Source organism: Leptonychotes weddellii, chromosome 11, assembly GCF_054177405.1.
Source record: "Leptonychotes weddellii isolate Sample4059 chromosome 11, ASM5417740v2, whole genome shotgun sequence".
Lineage (NCBI taxonomy): Eukaryota > Metazoa > Chordata > Mammalia > Carnivora > Phocidae > Leptonychotes > Leptonychotes weddellii.
The window spans coordinates 90,322,649-90,340,343 of NC_138379.1; the positions used below are offsets into that span (position 1 = coordinate 90,322,649).

General features: G+C 38.2%; 1 protein-coding gene across 1 annotated transcript in view; it reads right to left on the reverse strand.

Annotated features, from left to right (window-relative positions):
- ATM (ATM serine/threonine kinase) overlaps positions 1-17,695 on the reverse strand; it is a 122,303-nt gene that overhangs the window by 83,771 nt on the left and 20,837 nt on the right. The window contains exons 7-18 of the mRNA XM_081797369.1: positions 16,483-16,648; positions 15,570-15,808; positions 13,609-13,772; positions 11,961-12,130; positions 10,204-10,575; positions 8,966-9,160; positions 8,099-8,194; positions 7,002-7,227; positions 5,312-5,437; positions 4,225-4,350; positions 2,958-3,047; positions 803-1,114 (exon numbers count right to left, since the gene is read on the reverse strand). Of these exons, the coding sequence (XP_081653495.1) occupies positions 803-1,114; positions 2,958-3,047; positions 4,225-4,350; positions 5,312-5,437; positions 7,002-7,227; positions 8,099-8,194; positions 8,966-9,160; positions 10,204-10,575; positions 11,961-12,130; positions 13,609-13,772; positions 15,570-15,808; positions 16,483-16,648 (2,282 nt within the window). The remainder of the gene's footprint in view (positions 1-802; positions 1,115-2,957; positions 3,048-4,224; positions 4,351-5,311; positions 5,438-7,001; positions 7,228-8,098; positions 8,195-8,965; positions 9,161-10,203; positions 10,576-11,960; positions 12,131-13,608; positions 13,773-15,569; positions 15,809-16,482; positions 16,649-17,695) is intronic.

Sequence of the window (17,695 nt, forward strand, 5' to 3'; positions counted from 1 at the left end):
GATTCATGGCACCTGAAAATAAAAAGCACTTATTAAAACTAAGAGAGGGATACAGGAAACACATATTGAACATTAGCTCAAATATAAAAAAAAATAAAAGTATATGGAAAGCAAAATTAGGGTGAAATTGATTACACACTAAAAGCTTCAAATTTCTTCATGAAAAGTTACCCTAGGATTCATCATCCAGAAATAATCTATAGGAAAATCTATACAGACAAATTCATTACAATACTGATAAGTATAGAGAAAAAGGAATCTAAATTTCTGACAAGAAAAAATGGTCAACTGAATTATGATGTATGTTAACTGGGATATTATGAAGCCATTAAAAAGGATAATTATCAATACAAATAGCTTAATGAAGAACAATGCTTATAATTGTTAAAATGAACAAGGTATAAAAAAAGCATCTGAGGGGTGCCTCGGTGGCTCAGTTGTTAAGCGGCTGCCTTCGGCTCAGGTCGTGATCGAGTACTGGGGTCGAGCCCCGCACCGGGCTCCCTGCTCCATGGGAAGCCTGCTTCTCCCACTCCCACTCCCCCTGCTTGTGTTCCCTCTCTCGCTGTGTCTCTCTCTGTCAAATAAATAAATAAAATCTTTAAAAAAAAAAAAAGCATTGGAACGTTGATGCTGATTATCATAATGGAAAACGGTTAAAAGTGATGGCTGTATGGGTGTCTTCCCTCTCCTGCTGTTTTCCAAATAACCCATCACATGGTTCTACTTCTTTAGTAAATATTTTAAATTCCTCTCATGAAGAATAAAACGAGTAATTAATAAAATTCAATTAATAATCAGAGAAATCTAACATATACAGAAGGGAACAAACTTCATAGACTATGTAAGGGAAAATAAAATGAGCATAAAATTGGTACGTATGAGGCCTTTTGTACGACCAAACGCACACAAAGAGGTGAAAGCAACCCCAAGCAGTAAGTGCGTCTTCACCGAAAGTGCTCTGGCCATCTCCAGACATGCCCGCTTCACTAGCACCAGGGTCACTGAACAGATTCATGGACGACTGATCCTCCACCTCCATCAGATTTTCATCAGGGTCGTCTTCCCCTGACTCTACTTCTCCAAAGTCAAAGGGCTTTCTGATAAAGGACGCCTTCAAAGAAGAAAAAGAAAGATGTTCAAATGGGTTTCTTTCAGAAGCATGATGGAGTTAAAATTCAACTATTCAAACAAATCAAGATTCCTGTGTATGAACATTGCAGTATTTCTATTAAGTGTCCAACAGTGAAAAATGGATAAACTGTAATAGGTCTATATAATAATAATATGCAAAATTTTTAAATAATATCTCTTTTTTTCAAAGTTTTATTTATTTGAGAGAGAGAGGGAGAAGGAGAGAGTACGCGTGAGCAGGGGGAGAGGGAGGGAGAGAATCCTCCCCGCTGGGCGTGCCAGGAACCTGAGATCACAACCTGAGCCAAAACGAAGAGTTGTCTGCTTAACCAACTGAGCCACCTAGGAGCCCCAAAATAATTTCTTATATTAAGCTTTATACTACCCAAAACTGATGAGCATATGGGGAAAAGTACAAATTGGTATGACTATTTTGGGGCAAAGTGATAATATCCATCAAAAAGTAAAATTCACATTCCTTCTGAACAAGCAATTCCAGGGCTAGAATTTATTCTACATCCCTCATATGCACAAATACAAATAGACAAAACTACAAGAATCTTTACTCCAAAAACTCTTTGTAACAACAACAAAAAAATAGAAAACACTTCCAATGTTAAGGTCAGATGGGCTAAAAATACAAATATACCATTCCCAGTAATGAAATACAACGCTACTATTAAAAAAGGTAAAGAACAGCAGCATGTAGCAACATGGAAAAATGACCAAGATTTATTATTAAGTGAAAATAACCAAGTTACAGATATATTTGAGTATCTATTGCATGTGCCAGGCACATACAGACAAATGAGCACGTGTAGCATAAGTCCGTTTGTATGGAAGAAAAATAAATACCACAATGCAAATAGGTTGTTTGGTAAAATTTTTGTTTTATTTATTTATTTTTTTTTTCAGAGAGAGCAAGAGCGTGCAAGCAGGGGTGGGGAAGGGGGTTGGGGGTGGGAGAGGCAGGGGTGGAGGGAGGGAGAGAATCTTAAGGAGGTTCCACGAGCAGTGCAAAGCCCGAAGCAAGGCTCAATCTCACAACCCCGAGATCATGACCTGGGACGAAACTAAGAGTCGGACACTCAACCAACTGAGCCACCCAGAGATCCCTTTTGTTTTTATTTTTAAGGATGATTTTTTTTTAATTTATTTATTTTGACAGGGAGAGAGAGACAGCGAGAGAGGGAACACAAGCAGGGGGAGTGGGAGAGGGAGAAGCAGGCCTCCCGCGGAGCAGGGAGCCCTATGCGGGGCTCGATCCCAGGACCCCGGGATCATAACCTGAGCCGAAGGCAAACGCTTAACAACTGAGCCACCCAGGCGCCCCAGGATAGATGATTATTTTGATTTCTGCTAGTGTTACACAGAAATAAGTATAAGCCTAGATGATTAGTTTCCAATCATTCAGTCTATTATTCATTATTGAAAAATTAAAAGCTGAGCAGAATGTATGGTACTGACATTAAGAAGCAAACAGTATGTTCCTTCCTAAAACAAAGTAACTTTAATTTCTGTATTTAAAAAAATCAGGGCGCCTGGGTAGCTCAGTTGGTTGGGCGACTGCCGTCAGCTCAGGTCATGATCCTGGAGTCCCAGGATCGAATCCCACATCAGGCTCCCTGCTCAGCAGGGAGTCTGCTTCTCCCTCTGACCCTCCCCCTCTCATGCTCTCTCTCTCTCTCAAATAAATAAATCTTAAAAAAAAAAAAAAACCAAAGATGCCACATTTTGTTAGATGCATCCCTACTGAAGAGAGATGTCAACGAAAAAAAAATCTTAGAATCAATGAAATAGGGTGGTAAAACAAACATACTTACCAAACTTCTACAAATATCTGCAATATCATTCATGAGCTTTGATGTCAACAATCGTAGGAAAAATCTAGATGCAATCTTATTTGGACTGGGCTGTAATTAAGACAAAAAAACAAACAAAAAAATAAAAAGTCATCCTGGCAGATAATATTTTCTCTATCTTAAATGAAATGTAGATATTTTTTTTTTACACTGGAAATTCTCTATCATAAGAAGCATAAACAGTTTACAATTAGGGCCAAGATATAAACTGAATTAAAAACACTAACTTCTTTTTTTAAAGTAATAACTATAGTCCATTAAATTGTGTATAAACATTAAAGTAAAATACCAACTACCAACCCTAAACAAAAGTAATAATTTTAAGTTAGAGTTTATTCTTCCATTTCTCTCCTTCCCCATTTGCAAAAAAAAAAAAAAAAACACCGAAAAGCAAATTACACTTTTTTTTTTAAGAAAAAAAAAAGAAAAACACATTACAAAATGAAAAATATAGACTGGTAATATTGTTATACAGCCATGTCGTATCATTAGCTTCCAAAAAACGTTTTTCCAACCACGACCCGCACCCTGGGTTGGCTCAGCTATACCTCAGGCTTGGCCCCAATCAGAACAAAGATTACACAGAGTAGCACTCTTTCTACCAAGTGTAACAGAAGACTGGGCAAAAGACAGTAATGTATGTGGCTGGAGATGTTTATCTTCATGGTGCCCGCTAGCCCTGGCATAGTGGTATGCACATCACACAGCCAGTAGTCAACAAATTATTAAATGAATAAAAACAGGGGCGCCTGGGTGGCTCAGTCATTAAGCGTCTGCCTTCGGCTCAGGTCCTGATCCCAGGGTCCTGGGATCGAACCCCACATCGGGCTCCCTGATTGGCAGGAAGCCTGCTTCTCCCTCTCCCACTCCCCCTGGTGTGTTCCCTCTCTCGCTGTGTCTCTCTCTGTCAAATAAATAAATAAAATCTTTAAAAATAAAATAAAATAAAAAAAAAATGAATAAAAACAGAGGGCAATAAAAGAGCTGCCCCTGTAGTTGTATATAAAAGCGGTAAAATAACCTCAGAAACCTTCCTGAAATGATGAACTGATTTCACAAGAAACTCAGATTACCTGTTGCTTTGTTCCTCCGGTTGCTACTTTTATTTACCATTCACTTTCATTTTAAATCAGTGTATACATTTATGAATGGACCCAAAAACCAGTACCACCACCAACCAACCAGTTATCAACCTCCTAGACTAACCAGTCAAGTAAGAACATCTTACCTTGGTACAGTTACACAAGCAATTGGTACACAGATTCATCATATTTCTCAGTGAAGCGATCCTAGATTCCTCAGAGGTCTTATTTTTGAACAGAGTGATACTTTCTCCTGCACACTGCATTAGAGACTATTAAGAAAAGAAGGAAAAATCCAAACTCCAGTTAAAATTACAGTTCTATAATTGCTTTTTAAAGTTTTACTTAAGAAGTAAAATGAAGCTTTTTTAGAAGTTATATTTGGTTGGGACACCTGGGTGGTTCAGCCAGTTACGCATCTGTCTTCTGCTCAGGTCATGATCCCAGGGTCCTGGGATCGAGCCCCACATCAGGCTCCCTGCTCAGCGGGGAGCCTGCTTCTCCCTCTGCTCCTCCCGCTCTCCCTGCTCTTTCTCTCTCTGACAAATAATAAATAAAATCTTAAAAAAAAAAAAGTTATATTTGGTTATACAGTGTAATTAAAAATCATGGTAACAATTTTTTAAATGACCTATCTTATACCTTGTTATCCTTACAAATCATACCACTGACTGAACAGCACTCAAAGATGAAAAAACGTTTCACACTTAGAGCCTACCTGTAGAACAATAATCAAGGATTCTTTAGGACAATCGATCACAGGAAAAAAAATTTTTTAACATTTTATTTATTTATTTGAGAGAGAGCAAGAGTAAGAGAGTACGAGCAGGGGGAGGGGCAGAGAGAGAGGGAGAAGCAGGCTCCCTGCTCAGCAGGGACTTGATCCCAGAAACTGAAGATCAAGACCTGAGCCGAAGGCAGAAGCCCAACTGACTGAACCACCCAGGTGTCCCACAGGAAAAACTTTTAAAAGTGCCCATAAAAATCAGTATTTTTGTTAGTAAGATTAAATTTAATGTGATATTATTTCAATTATTCTACTTATACTTGGCTTAAAATAACTGCAAATGTTAAGGAAGGACAGATAGTATCATTTCTCTCAGATGGCATAAATGAAAGAGAAGGAGCTAACCTATGTAAAAGTTTTGTTTTTCCAAGCAAGTATACCAATTTTCCCCAGGAATATTCTTCATTCAAATTTATCCAAAACTTTAATAGAATAAATTTTCATACCTTGGCTTTCTGGAATAGTTCTGATCTATATGCTTCCTCTTCAGCTATTACTCCCACGTAACAATAGCAGCCGAGAACACCCACCAAAAGACTGGAACACCGGATAAGCGTTTCTGCATTTGTAGTCTTAAAGTAAAACAAAAAATAAAAAAAATACTCGTTCCATAAATAATTTTGAGTATTCCACAATTATCTTTTGTAAGAACAAATTTATGTACATATTAAGAAACAAATTTAGTTAACGTAGTTAATAGTGGCATGTTTCTGATTATCTCTATGAACATCTAAGAGACCCCTGCAGAATGGTAACTAGGAGTCTCAGGAAAAAAAAGAAGTATCTCCTAATGGCCAGGTTAGGTATCTCTCTCCTCTTAAAGTGGCGCAGAGTACTGCACACATAGGCCCTTCACATTTGAGGTAGGGGAGGAAAGAAAAAAAAAAGGTAGACAAATAAGTCTGTAACTCTTAGAACACGAGCAGAAATCAGATTCATATAAAGAGATATTAAAATGACATTTTGACCTTCTGAAGGATAAGAACTTTGATTTATTAAGCTTTTTAGACTCCAGAAACCAGCACAATTTTTGCAAGTAGATACCACATAGCCAATTTTATAAAATTATTTACAAATTTCTAACTACGCAGAAAAATAAGATTTTCAGACTGTTTTGTTCCTATACGGCAGGAAATGGCATTTTAGGGGAAAACACAGAAGACCATATTACAAAATGGTTACAACTGTGACCCAGGAGAATGCCAGTAACTAAGGATAAGGTATACTGTCTCTGGTTCTCTGGGTCATCCTCTTTGGCTACTGAATTCACTCCACTGAGTAACTTGCAGATTTTATTTTATTCAACAAATATTTTACCATTTACCATATAACAAGGTGTTGTGGAATATACAAAGATTAATAAAAATATGTATGCCTTTTAACGAGCTTAAAGCATGGTTTGAGACATTTGTGTATAAAACATACAAATATCCACAGTACAAGGAAGATGCTAAGTCTCACTTTAAAAAGAAATACTAAGTACTGTGAAAATTAAAAGATGAATTACCATGGCTGAGATTATCTAAGAAAGGTTTTTAGCAGGAGTTTGACATTTGGATGATTTGAACACACAGAAATGGGCAGAAAGGCATTTACCTCATGTCAAAAGAAATGAGAGTTTTGGCAAGAGAACAGCACACACAAAGAGAATTTGTGATCTTAAGAAGCAAAGGAAATGATTTATGAGAAATTACTAGTGACCTCCAAAATATGGGTGACTGCTGGTTCCTCTATTACATTTTATTAATCACTTCTTCCTTTTCAAGTGTCACCAAAATCTATTAGATCAGTTTAAATGATGTCCTTTCCTGTTATTGTAACATCTCCCTTCTCTGTACTGAGTGGTTCTTTCTCATTATAGAATCCCTATGCTCAAAACCATTACTATTCCCCACTAACCTACACAAGGAATTCTACTTATTTAATGTCTACTAGAATTCCTGGTACAAAAGAAACACAAACTATTCTTTTTGGGTTTTCCTTTTTTCATGCTAAGTTTTCCCTATTTGTACGCATTGTACTGTCACTTTGTTTTTTAAACCAAGCGTCTCATCATCCTTAGGGCCCTTCCTGCCTGTTTCTCCTTCTAAGTGTCCACCGAAGTTGAGTCAAAGACATTTCTTCTGAAAATCTCACCTCAGCTGAGTAGTTATTTAAAAGCTGTTCTGATAATCCCAGGAGATAGAGATCCAGTGATTCCTTGAGGTTTTGGTGGACAGAAAAGCCTACAGTGGCCTGGTGCTTTTCTACAGCACATTCTTTCACAATGGTTAAAAAATCCATCTTGTCAAAAGTTGTCTGAAGAAACAGTTCTTCAACTTCTGAGAATGAAGGCTCTCCTTGATCTTTTTGGTGTTGTTCACTTCAAGAAAGTAAGATCTTAAATTTATAACGGAATGACCAACTGCTTCACCTCCACGTGGCAGCAATGTATTACAAATGAACACAGTAACTTAGCGTCTATGTTATTCACACAGTGCTTATATAGTTAATGGATTACTCTTTTAAATGCTGCTCTTCTTTGGGATTGATAGCTACTTGTACCAGATTTCATTATGCGGTAGCAAATTTTATTAATGGATGAAAACATTCAAGTTACAATCTCCAAGGGAAATTCAGAAAGTATTAAAAAAAAAACATTAATAACACCAGGCATAAACACTAAGATAAACATTATCTGAAAACATTTTCCTTTTTGCCTGTTGATTTCTCCAAAATGAAGGCAGTTTTTCATCCTCTGCCCTCTCCAGGGAGATTAGGAATCTTCATGCCAGTGAGTCATTTTCAGCCACAGTGATAAACATAGGCCCCTTGAGTCAATTAACTAAAATGAGGTTTTTAGATTTATTTTTACTTTCCCTATCCTCTATTACCATTAGTTTTAAAGCTAATAGATTTTACTTGACATACAAAAATGTATCATATCGTTAAAGAACTCATTCCTAACCTTCCATCATAATCATTCTCTACCTTCCAGTGGCAAATGTCACAAGCTATACCATACAGCATGAAAAAACAGTCAACTGGATCAAAAATTGTAGCTGCAGATTACTATCATGAATTAAAAAACAGCTTTTCCCTAATAGCCCTAATAGGCTAATAGGTGTGATTTTTTTTAAACTGATCAACTTAGTTCATAATTTTTAAGATGTAGCTACTATTCTGCTAAAGTGATTATCTTTGTAATTAAAGCCATAACTTAAAACACCACAGAACTCTATTAGGTAACATACCATCCTGGCACTGTCTGGAGAAAATTCATTGCAGCTTTACAATTTTTCACAGTGAGACTCACAAGAATTTTCTCCACTGCAAGATGAGGGAAATTACTACAAAGGAAAAAAAAAAAAAATCTTCACTGAGAAGACCAAAAGCCATTCAAAGCATTCTTTAACCTTACACATCCATGTCTGGCTATAAATCCTGACCTCTAAAAACTGGATCCAAAATTAAAATTTCTTTCATCTGTACTGAATTTTTGAACATCTAAAACAAGAATTAAGAAGCAGACATTTTATGTTACTATCATTTTCAATACTTCCTGACAGCAGACTTATCCAATTTTTAAAAATCATTTCTGAAATAAACAGATTATGAAATTAAAGCAAAAGCACTAGGATCCAAAGGTCTGTCCTGCAGTTGTTTGGTCCCAGCTACCAGCTGTGGAAAGGTTAAATGGGCAAGCTGCTCCCCCTCCTGGTGTTTAAGCCTCATTCTGTCTGTCTCTAGCGTCCTCCCCCCATTAATTGAACACCCATCACCCAGAACATACTCTCATTATGATTCCAGGATACATCTGCATCAGATATATGTTCAGACGAACCTATTCACAGAAAATCACAAAAAACACATAAGTGCTCAAAGAATTCTAATTCCCTTATTCTTACTGTCTCGGCAGACACAAGGACAAAGTAAAAGAATATAAACAGATCCGAGCACAGAGATGCAGAACGGTGTAAAAACAAAGGGACTGTTCAGTATCTGGAATTCGCTCTGAGAAATGCTGCATTACCACTGTAAAAAAAAAAAGCCACCTGGTATCAAATCATCGAGAGTACCTTACAACACACAACAGCAGAGTGCTAATGAGCTTAAGTTACCTGTGAAGAACTGGAGGCAGCTCTGTGCGGTCCTCAAAGTCGTCCTCTAACTGAGAGAGTAAGAGCCATTTCATCATCAGCTCCTTTGAAGAACAACTTCTATTTACTTCACATGTACTCTGCTCCACTCCTGTTTTTACAGTCTCAGGAACCACACAGATGGTCATTGCCAGAGTCAAGCAGCAAACTGCAGGACTACAACAAAGCCAAGCACGGCCGCTGTTAAAGACCAGCTCTTTTCCTTTTTCAATACTAAAAGTTCTTTATTTTCTTTAACACAGTGGCTATGGGTCGATGATCTGCAATAGGTAGCATCATGAGAATAACCACAAGTAGACCGAGTGTGACAAAAGCCCGACAGAGTGCTTCGCACCCTTGAGCGACAGAATGGGAGAGTCAAGAATGGGAGAAAAGTACTGCAAAAGGAGACACCTCAAGTGCTACTTATATATTCCTGCAGGAACACCAGCAATGCCTCCATTTTAAGGGTCACCAGCTCACTTCCAACTTCTTTCCCTCAAAAACAACTTGAATCTCTTTGGCATCCGAGGTCTCACAGTTAGTGAAGCTTCTGCCTGACGCTTACGCTCTTTTGCCTAAGTCTCCAAGATACGCTTCGCGAGTTCGTTCAAGTCCCTGAGAAGGATTTTAATTTCTTGTTCAATAGCAGACTGAGTTTCTGGCCTCAGTATCCCTGTGTCACTGCAGGTCATAGCTCCAAGCTTTTCACTCATTCCAAATTTGGTAACCATCCTCTTTGCTAAAAAATAAGCTTTCTGAGGTAGAAAGACCTTGTCTATTTTATTTACCACCGAGCTGCTACTAATGGTTAAGACAATGCCTGACACGTCTAAGTGTAGAGTGAGCGTCTACTAAAGAAATGAACACAAAAAATTGTGAGAAGTCTGATTACGTTTGAGAAGAACTCTCTCTTACCGTAACTGTCTGTAGCACTACCAAAAAGAATTTTTTTATGGATACTGAACAATAAGTACTTAATATGCAATTAAAGAAAAAAGAAATTTAAACATTTAATTCTTTAAAATTGGCCTAAGTAATCTCTCTACACTTGAAACTAAATTTACATTTATTTACTTATTAAGACTCCCTGGACAAACAATAGAAACATCTAAAATCAAATTTAACATGTTGTCACCTCAAGTTACAAACTATAAAACCAGAAGAAAAAAAGTATACATGTCTATATGTAAATCTCTTACAATACACAGTCAACTTACCATGAAGGTCTGCAGGCTGACCCAGTAAATAACTTCCAGAATTCTCTATCAACCTCAATTAAACTGCCTTGAATTATAGCTCCAAGTAAACCAAAGTTTTCAGCTTGTATTTGTTCAGAACTTATACCACGAAAGGTAAGAGACCAAATTTTAATCCAGAATTTCAATAAATCTGACTTCTGTGAGCCTTCTAGGTTTGCTTTCTTGCCTTGACACAACGCAACTTCCGTAAGGCATCGTAACACATACGGTGTGCGCTCCCCGTGTCGATGTTGAGGGAGGAGCTGGTACAGTATCATCAGCAATGGTGACAACTCACAGTTAGGGAAACTTGAGGGATATTTTGATATTAACTGGGTTGTAATCTGTAACCTACATAAAATAAAAAGATAATTAAGTTGAAAATTATTCAATTCCATTAACAAACTAAAACATATAGACATAGCACCCTTACGATATCCTAGAGTATCACCATCATTATTTCCCATACCATTCTAAAAATAAACTGGCTTTTAATATTTTTTAATCCCTACTTCCTAAAGTGGCAGGAAGAATGACAACTTTCTGGCTAGGTAGGTGAGTTGTCATATTCCCCTTATAAAAAAACTTTGAGGAATAACTAAATTAGGGGCACCTGGCTGGCTCAGTTGGTGGAGCATGTTCCTGATCTCAGAATCATGAGTTCAAGCCTCACACTGGGCATGGAGCCTACTTAAAAACAAAACTAAACTTATTTACAATTTTCTACTTCTGAGTTATCACATCCATCCTTGCTCTTCAGCCACCATTAATATTCCTTCAAAACAAGAAAACAAAACAAAAAAAAACCCAAACAACTGTTTTTCCTAGACATTCAGTTAATTCAATAAGTATCTGCTATAAGTTCTCTAGAATGTGAACTACTCAAGAAGAGGAACTTCACCTTATTCATTCCTGTATCTCTAATGCACGTATTCAATAAATAACCCCTGACAAAATGGAAAAACTGAAGAATCTGAAATAGGGATCCTCCATCATGTAAAAGAAACATTGATTTAGAAACAGGTATCTAAATCAAGATGCTTCCCGCCCTTCACGACTCAGTTGTATTTAAATATGACATCAACATGGTAAAAATCAAGGCACGGATCACACGAGTTTGACTATCATCTACAAACTTGTAACTGTCCTTGGGCAAGCTGCTTAACCTTTCCCAGTTTCGTTTTCTTTTTGGTAATAAAGCAAACAGGCTGAGCTGGATGAATTCTAAAGATCCCTACCAGATCTAATATTTTGTGATATCACAGAACACCACAATTTATTTAATCATTTGAATAACTGTGTATGCTGCACACGGCAAATTAAAAAAAAAAAGGCAACCTTTTACTGTGGCACGAGGTCCAAATTATTCTGTGATTTTTGAAAGCCATCTTTAATTTCTTCCTCATCGACTTCTACTAGAAGGTGCTATATATGCTAAAGTCTCTTCATGTGGAGATGTACAGCTCAGTGCATTCCATGCCTGCTAGGCAGCCATCCTCCCATCTTCCTTGCTAAGGCTACCTGCTTAGGAAAGGTGGCCCCCTGGCCCAGGCTCCAGCAGATAAGCCTTGGTGGTTGATAGCCAGAGGTCCTGGCAAGCACCTTCCCCTTCACCAGGGACTGGTTTCAGAGTGGACAACTGACCTAGTTATGGCGAGGCCGTTCTACTGGAGGGCTTGTCAGAAAAACTAAATGAGACTAAAATGACAGTGGAAGAGAAAACAGTAACATTTTACCAAGGTACAAGATCAAAATCACTCTGTGACTTCTGAAGATGATCTTTTATTACTTCCCAGCCTAATTCTATTTTCTTCTTTTTGCAAGGTGCACTGTAATCATTAAATTCTCTTTGAGTGGTAGGGTAAGACTGAGAAATCTCCAAAGATCTAGTATCTTCATTAAAAATCTGTAAGATAACAAAAAGAAAATCTTTTTTTTCCCCACACTGATTCTGTTTTTTAATACTTCATGAGGGAAAAAATGTTCCTCCTCAAATGAAGACACAGGGAAGTCACAGAGCAAGACTAATAAATTACAGAAATACATAAATATGATAACACAGTAACAAACACCTTGTATGACTATAGTAGCTCTCTAGAAAACAGATATTACCAAGTATGTTATTACTTTTATTTCCCAGAAACATTTGCACTAAGACATCTAAAAGTAAAGCAAAAATCTGTTTTCAATGGGATTAAATTTAAAATTTCTTTTGATAAAAAAATGGGATTATATCACATATTTACCATTAAGAAAATATCTGACAAGTGAAATTACCCAAGATATTAACCAAATTTCTGAGGAGGAAAAAGAAAGTTTTACTTAAGAAACATTAAGCCATCAACTGATAGATGGGTAAACAAAATATAATATACCCATACAATTGAGTATTATCCAGCAATAAAAAGGAATGAACTAGTGATTCTCGGCACAACATGGATGAACCTTGAAAACACTGTGCTAAGTGAAAGCAGCAGACAAAGAAGACTACATGTTGTTTCATTCCATTTCTAGGAAATGTCCAAAGTAGGCAAATCAATAGAGACAGAAAGTAGATTACTGGTTGGTTGCTAAAGACCGCTAACAGGTACATAGTCTGTCCTGGGGGCGATGGAAATATTCAGAAATTAGTGGTGATGCTTGTACAACACAGTGAAAATACTAAAAACCACTCAACCGTACACTTTAAAATAGTGAATTTTAGGGCGCCTGGGTGGCTCAGTCAGTTAAGTGTCTGCCTTCGGCTCAGGTCATGATCCCAGGGTCCTGGGATCGAGATCCGCATTGGGCTCTCGCTCAGCAGGGAGCCTGCTTCTCCCTCTCCCCCTCCCCCTGCTCATGCTCACTCTCTCTCTCTCTCCCCCCCTCTCTCAAATAAATAAATAAAATCTTAAAAATAAAAGTAAATTTTATGCTATGTGATTTTTAACTCAGTAGGGAAAAAAAATGAAAAACAAGAAACATTAGGGTTAGGATAATCTGATTTCCTATAGACCATCTTTTAGGAATGAAGAGTTCAGGGATGCCTGGGTGGCTCAGTCAGTTAAGTATCTGCCTTCAGCTCAGGTCATGATCCCAGGGTCCTTGCTCAGTGGGGAGCCAGCCTCTCCCTGCCGCTCCCCCTTGCTTGTGCTGGCTCGCTCTCTCACTCTGACAAATAAATAAATAAAATCTTAAAAAAAAAATTCATCACTAGTTTTCACTAAGTTCATATGTGCAAAATAGTTACTAAGTCAGAACAGCAATTCCAAATACAGAGTTTTGAAAGAAACAGTTACATATACCAAGTAATTTTACAAGGCTTTTTATCAGAGCACACGTTTACAAAACCCATTAAAAGGGAAACTAATGGAAAACTTCCAAATGTGACAAGACCTACTATACCTGGTGACAAATATCTGCCATCAACTCAATCAAGTTTTCCTTGACAGCAACATTACGAGATCCTGAAGAATATTTCCCTCTGCTTCCTATATGACTTATCTCGTTAATTAGCAGATCATATAAGTTATACAAGATACTTTTCCATTTACTTGATTCATAAGCACCTGTAATTCAAAAAATTAAAATATAGTTTACATATACTCTCCACTTGCACTGCCAACTCCCAAAGAACCATTCAGCTGTTAAGGTGAAAACTGGTCCAACCATCCATTCTGTACTAGGGCCTCTTCAGACAATATCCTTGCAGGCTCCCCTTTGTAACGGTGTCCGGCTCACACTCAGTTACCTGTATCTGTTATAAAATTCTTCTATAATCTGATCTAACTTTCTCTAATCAACTCCATCAAAATCCCAATCAAACCTTAATTTTTTCTCTCCCGAAGCAAATACAATTAATATGTCCCACCATTTATATAAGGACCAAGTTCTCTGTATGTCATTAAGAGAAAAACATCACTAGTTCCTTTAGTGTACAAACACGTTACCCAGACTTCTCCTCATTCTAGTCATCTATCCCTAAACACACACCAGTCCACTTATGTCCCTCTTGAAATGGTGACTCTACAAAATCTGGTGGACATGATACACCCACTGTGATCTGACTGGTATGGGTAACAAAGGAGCTATTACTTCTCACAGAGAACCGTAAATCTATTAGTGTAGCCTAAAACTACATGAGTGTTTCTGGCAGACTCATCATCCTGCCAATTTTCAATTCATCCTAAATATACAGTTAAATAAAACCCTAAACATATCATGTCATCTCCTGAATAAGCCTGATCTTCATCCTGACAGGAGCTGTGTGAAAGACGAAAACCTAAGAAAATCCAACATTCTTTGACTTACAGTGGTTTCATGGGCTACAAATACATCTAACTTCCTACATGAGAAAAGCCCATTAAACATAGACAGCTACTTTTGAAAAAAAATTGGCTCTCACGGTTTTTCTCCATTTTAGCTGCTATTTCTCAGTGTAGCTTGATTTCCTAATAAGGGCCTTAAACAAGCCATGACGAATTTGTCCGAAGGCCAGCACAGACCCAAAGGTAAACACAGTGTGAGCATGAGGGAATCCATCCGGTTCCAGTTGCACCCAATAAAATTCCTGTCCACTAAGTGAAGCTACATCACCTAAGATTTTTAAGATTTTTTTTTAATTAAGGTATAACTGACATATAACATTAATTTCACATGTACAATGTAATTATTTGGTATTTGTATACATTGTGAAATGATCACAATGCATCTGGTTAACATACCTTACATAGTTACAAAAAAAAAAAGTTTTTTCTTTCTGATGAGAAGTTTTAAGATCTACTCTCTTAGCCACTTTCAAATATGCACTACATATTAACAAGCAATACTCTCTTGGTAAAAGACAAACATAAAGGTATCAAAGGAGAAGTCATTCATTTCTGGTTTTCCAGGAAACAGGGACCTGGATTAAGGATGAGGTTTAAGGCAGTATGAACACATCTTCCTGAGGAACTGACTCATCTGTTTGCAGTCCACATTTATCTGTTTACCTCCTAATAAAAGCAGTATGTAGACACGTAAGTCCCTGGCTTTTCTAAACTCGTTTACACTCTGGTCTGTGTAATTCCTTTCAGCACCTAACTATTGCTGCATAATCAGCTCCTAGAGGGAACAGTGTCTCCTATTTATCTGTGTTCCTCATAGTACTTACGAATGTACTAAACAAATGGTAGGGCATGACAGGATTTGCTACCACAGCTTCAAATTCTTAAAAAAAAAGTGTGAGAAACATCCTCAAGACTAATACTATTACCAAGCACAACAATCCAGAGGAAGGTCATAACCTCCTACAAAATACAAATTTCATACTTAAGCCTCTATGTATCAATGAAGAAGCAAATTCAAAACAGCAAAAACTTTTATACCTTTTTCTTGGGTTTTGGCTCCCTTTGGATGATGCACATAAATTTGCAATTGAAATAATTCAATAATTACTTCTTTTAAGGAATCGTTAAGTCTATGTTGAGTCCAAATGTAAAGCAAGGTAGGAAGAATTTCATCTCCTAGTTGACACACTCGAATTCGAAAGTTAACAGCCAACGTCTTGAGGAAGGTAATAAACGCTGCTAAGATGTGATTTAGACCCGCAGAACTCTTTTCCTGTCTGTCACAGAAAATAAACAGACTCAGCTTGGTATAACAGGGCAGAAAAATGAACATTGAAGGCAGTTATGAAGCTGCATGCTGCAAAGAAAAAAAATATCTAATCTTCAAGTAACAGTAGCCTTAGTTTTAGAACTATTCAGAAAAAAGAAAATCTTAGTAGGACTACAGAGCAACAAACCAAACAGATCTTATTTGATGCTGACACATCCTTCCTGCTCTCTACTACTGAAACACTGTGCAAAATGACACAAAACTGATTTGTAATACCACCATTCATACAATGTTTCACATGATAGACGGGGTAATGTCACACAAATCTAAGATACTGACACTTCCAAAATATGTTCCTATTTTATTTTTGCTTAGTATATCTATCTTCAAAAATGGGGGAAATGAAACTACTAAGAGGACATTTAGCTTTTCCTGTCACTAGATAAGCAACACTGATCCTCCACTTAAGAACATCATTTTCATGTTCTGTCTGCCTTTGGATATTCAGGAAGTGGTAGAACTGACACTTTCTTTGGGAAGCTACTAATTCTATTATAATGGGCCACTTTGTTTTTTTTTTTTAATTGGTAACTTTTTTAGTTACTGGATCTAAAGCACTGTCTTGCAAGAAGATCAAACAGGTTTTCAATACAAAACAAAACAAAACAGAGATTAGATTACCTTGCATGCTGAATAGCCTTGGAAAAGAAATCCAAAAATTTGGAATTTAATCCATCAGTTTGCGAACAGCATCCTTTAGTCACAGCATGAATTATTCTAGCCACTAAAACTCTATTAATGTCTTGTGCAGGTTTAAGGTACAGACTGAAGTACACAGAGAACAATTCTTAAAAAAAAAAAAAAATCAGTTATTAAAAAGAAAACTATGGAAGCATTTAACTTAAAGGTCCTGATTTAATTTAAATTTCAATATTCCAGGCCACCTGGGTGGCTCACTCAGTTAAGTGTCCAACTCTTGGTTTCGGCTCAGGTCTTGATCTTGGGGTCCTGGGACTGAGCCTCGCATCAGGGTTCGCACTCAGTGGGGAGTCTGCTTGAGATTCTCTCTCTCTCTGTGCCCCCGCCCACTTGCTCACTCTCTAAATAAATCTTTTTAGGGAAGGGGGAAAGATGGCGGAGGAGTAGAGGACCCTATTTCAACTGGTCCCCAGAATTGAGCTGGATATCTACCAGAGCACTCTGAGCACCCACGAAACCAGCCTGAGATGTAAGAAGATGTGGATCTCTACAAGCAGAATATCGCAGGCGGTTGGTTTTGAGGTATGAAGCGGGGAGCCGTGATTCCACAGGCAGATATCGGAGGATAAATGGCAGCGGGAGGGTGCCTGGCCGTGGGGATCCTACACCAGCGAGCGACAGCCTCGCACGCTGGGGACGGGGCACAGACTCGCAGACCGGTAGCGGCGGGGAAAGGACTCTAGCGCAGCCCCCAGGACGGAAACCCAGAGCGGCGGGGTCACGCTCTCAGGAACTGGGAGCGCTGCGGAGGGGCGCACAAACCAGGCCGCTGCAGTTTATAGCAGCACAGACAGAAACGGAGACGGTGTGGCCTGAGAGCTCACTGAAGAACAGACTGCGATCTCTCTGCTCTGAGGCAGAGGGTTGGAAACGGTCTCTTCTGCTCGGACTCGCGGAAGAGACGCGGAAAGCCGCCAGAGAACAAAAGCCCCAAAAACTGATTCCCGCTGAGCCCATCCCCCGCCACAGGGGCGCAGGGCAACTCCATCCGAACAGGGTTGCCTGAGTAACAGCGCAGCAGGCCCCTCCCCCAGAAGACAGGCTGGGAAAACAAGAGGCCAGCAACCCTAAGGTCCCAAGAAAACAGGTGCATCTTGCTTGGGTTCTGGTCAATAATTTGGACTCTATACATTCC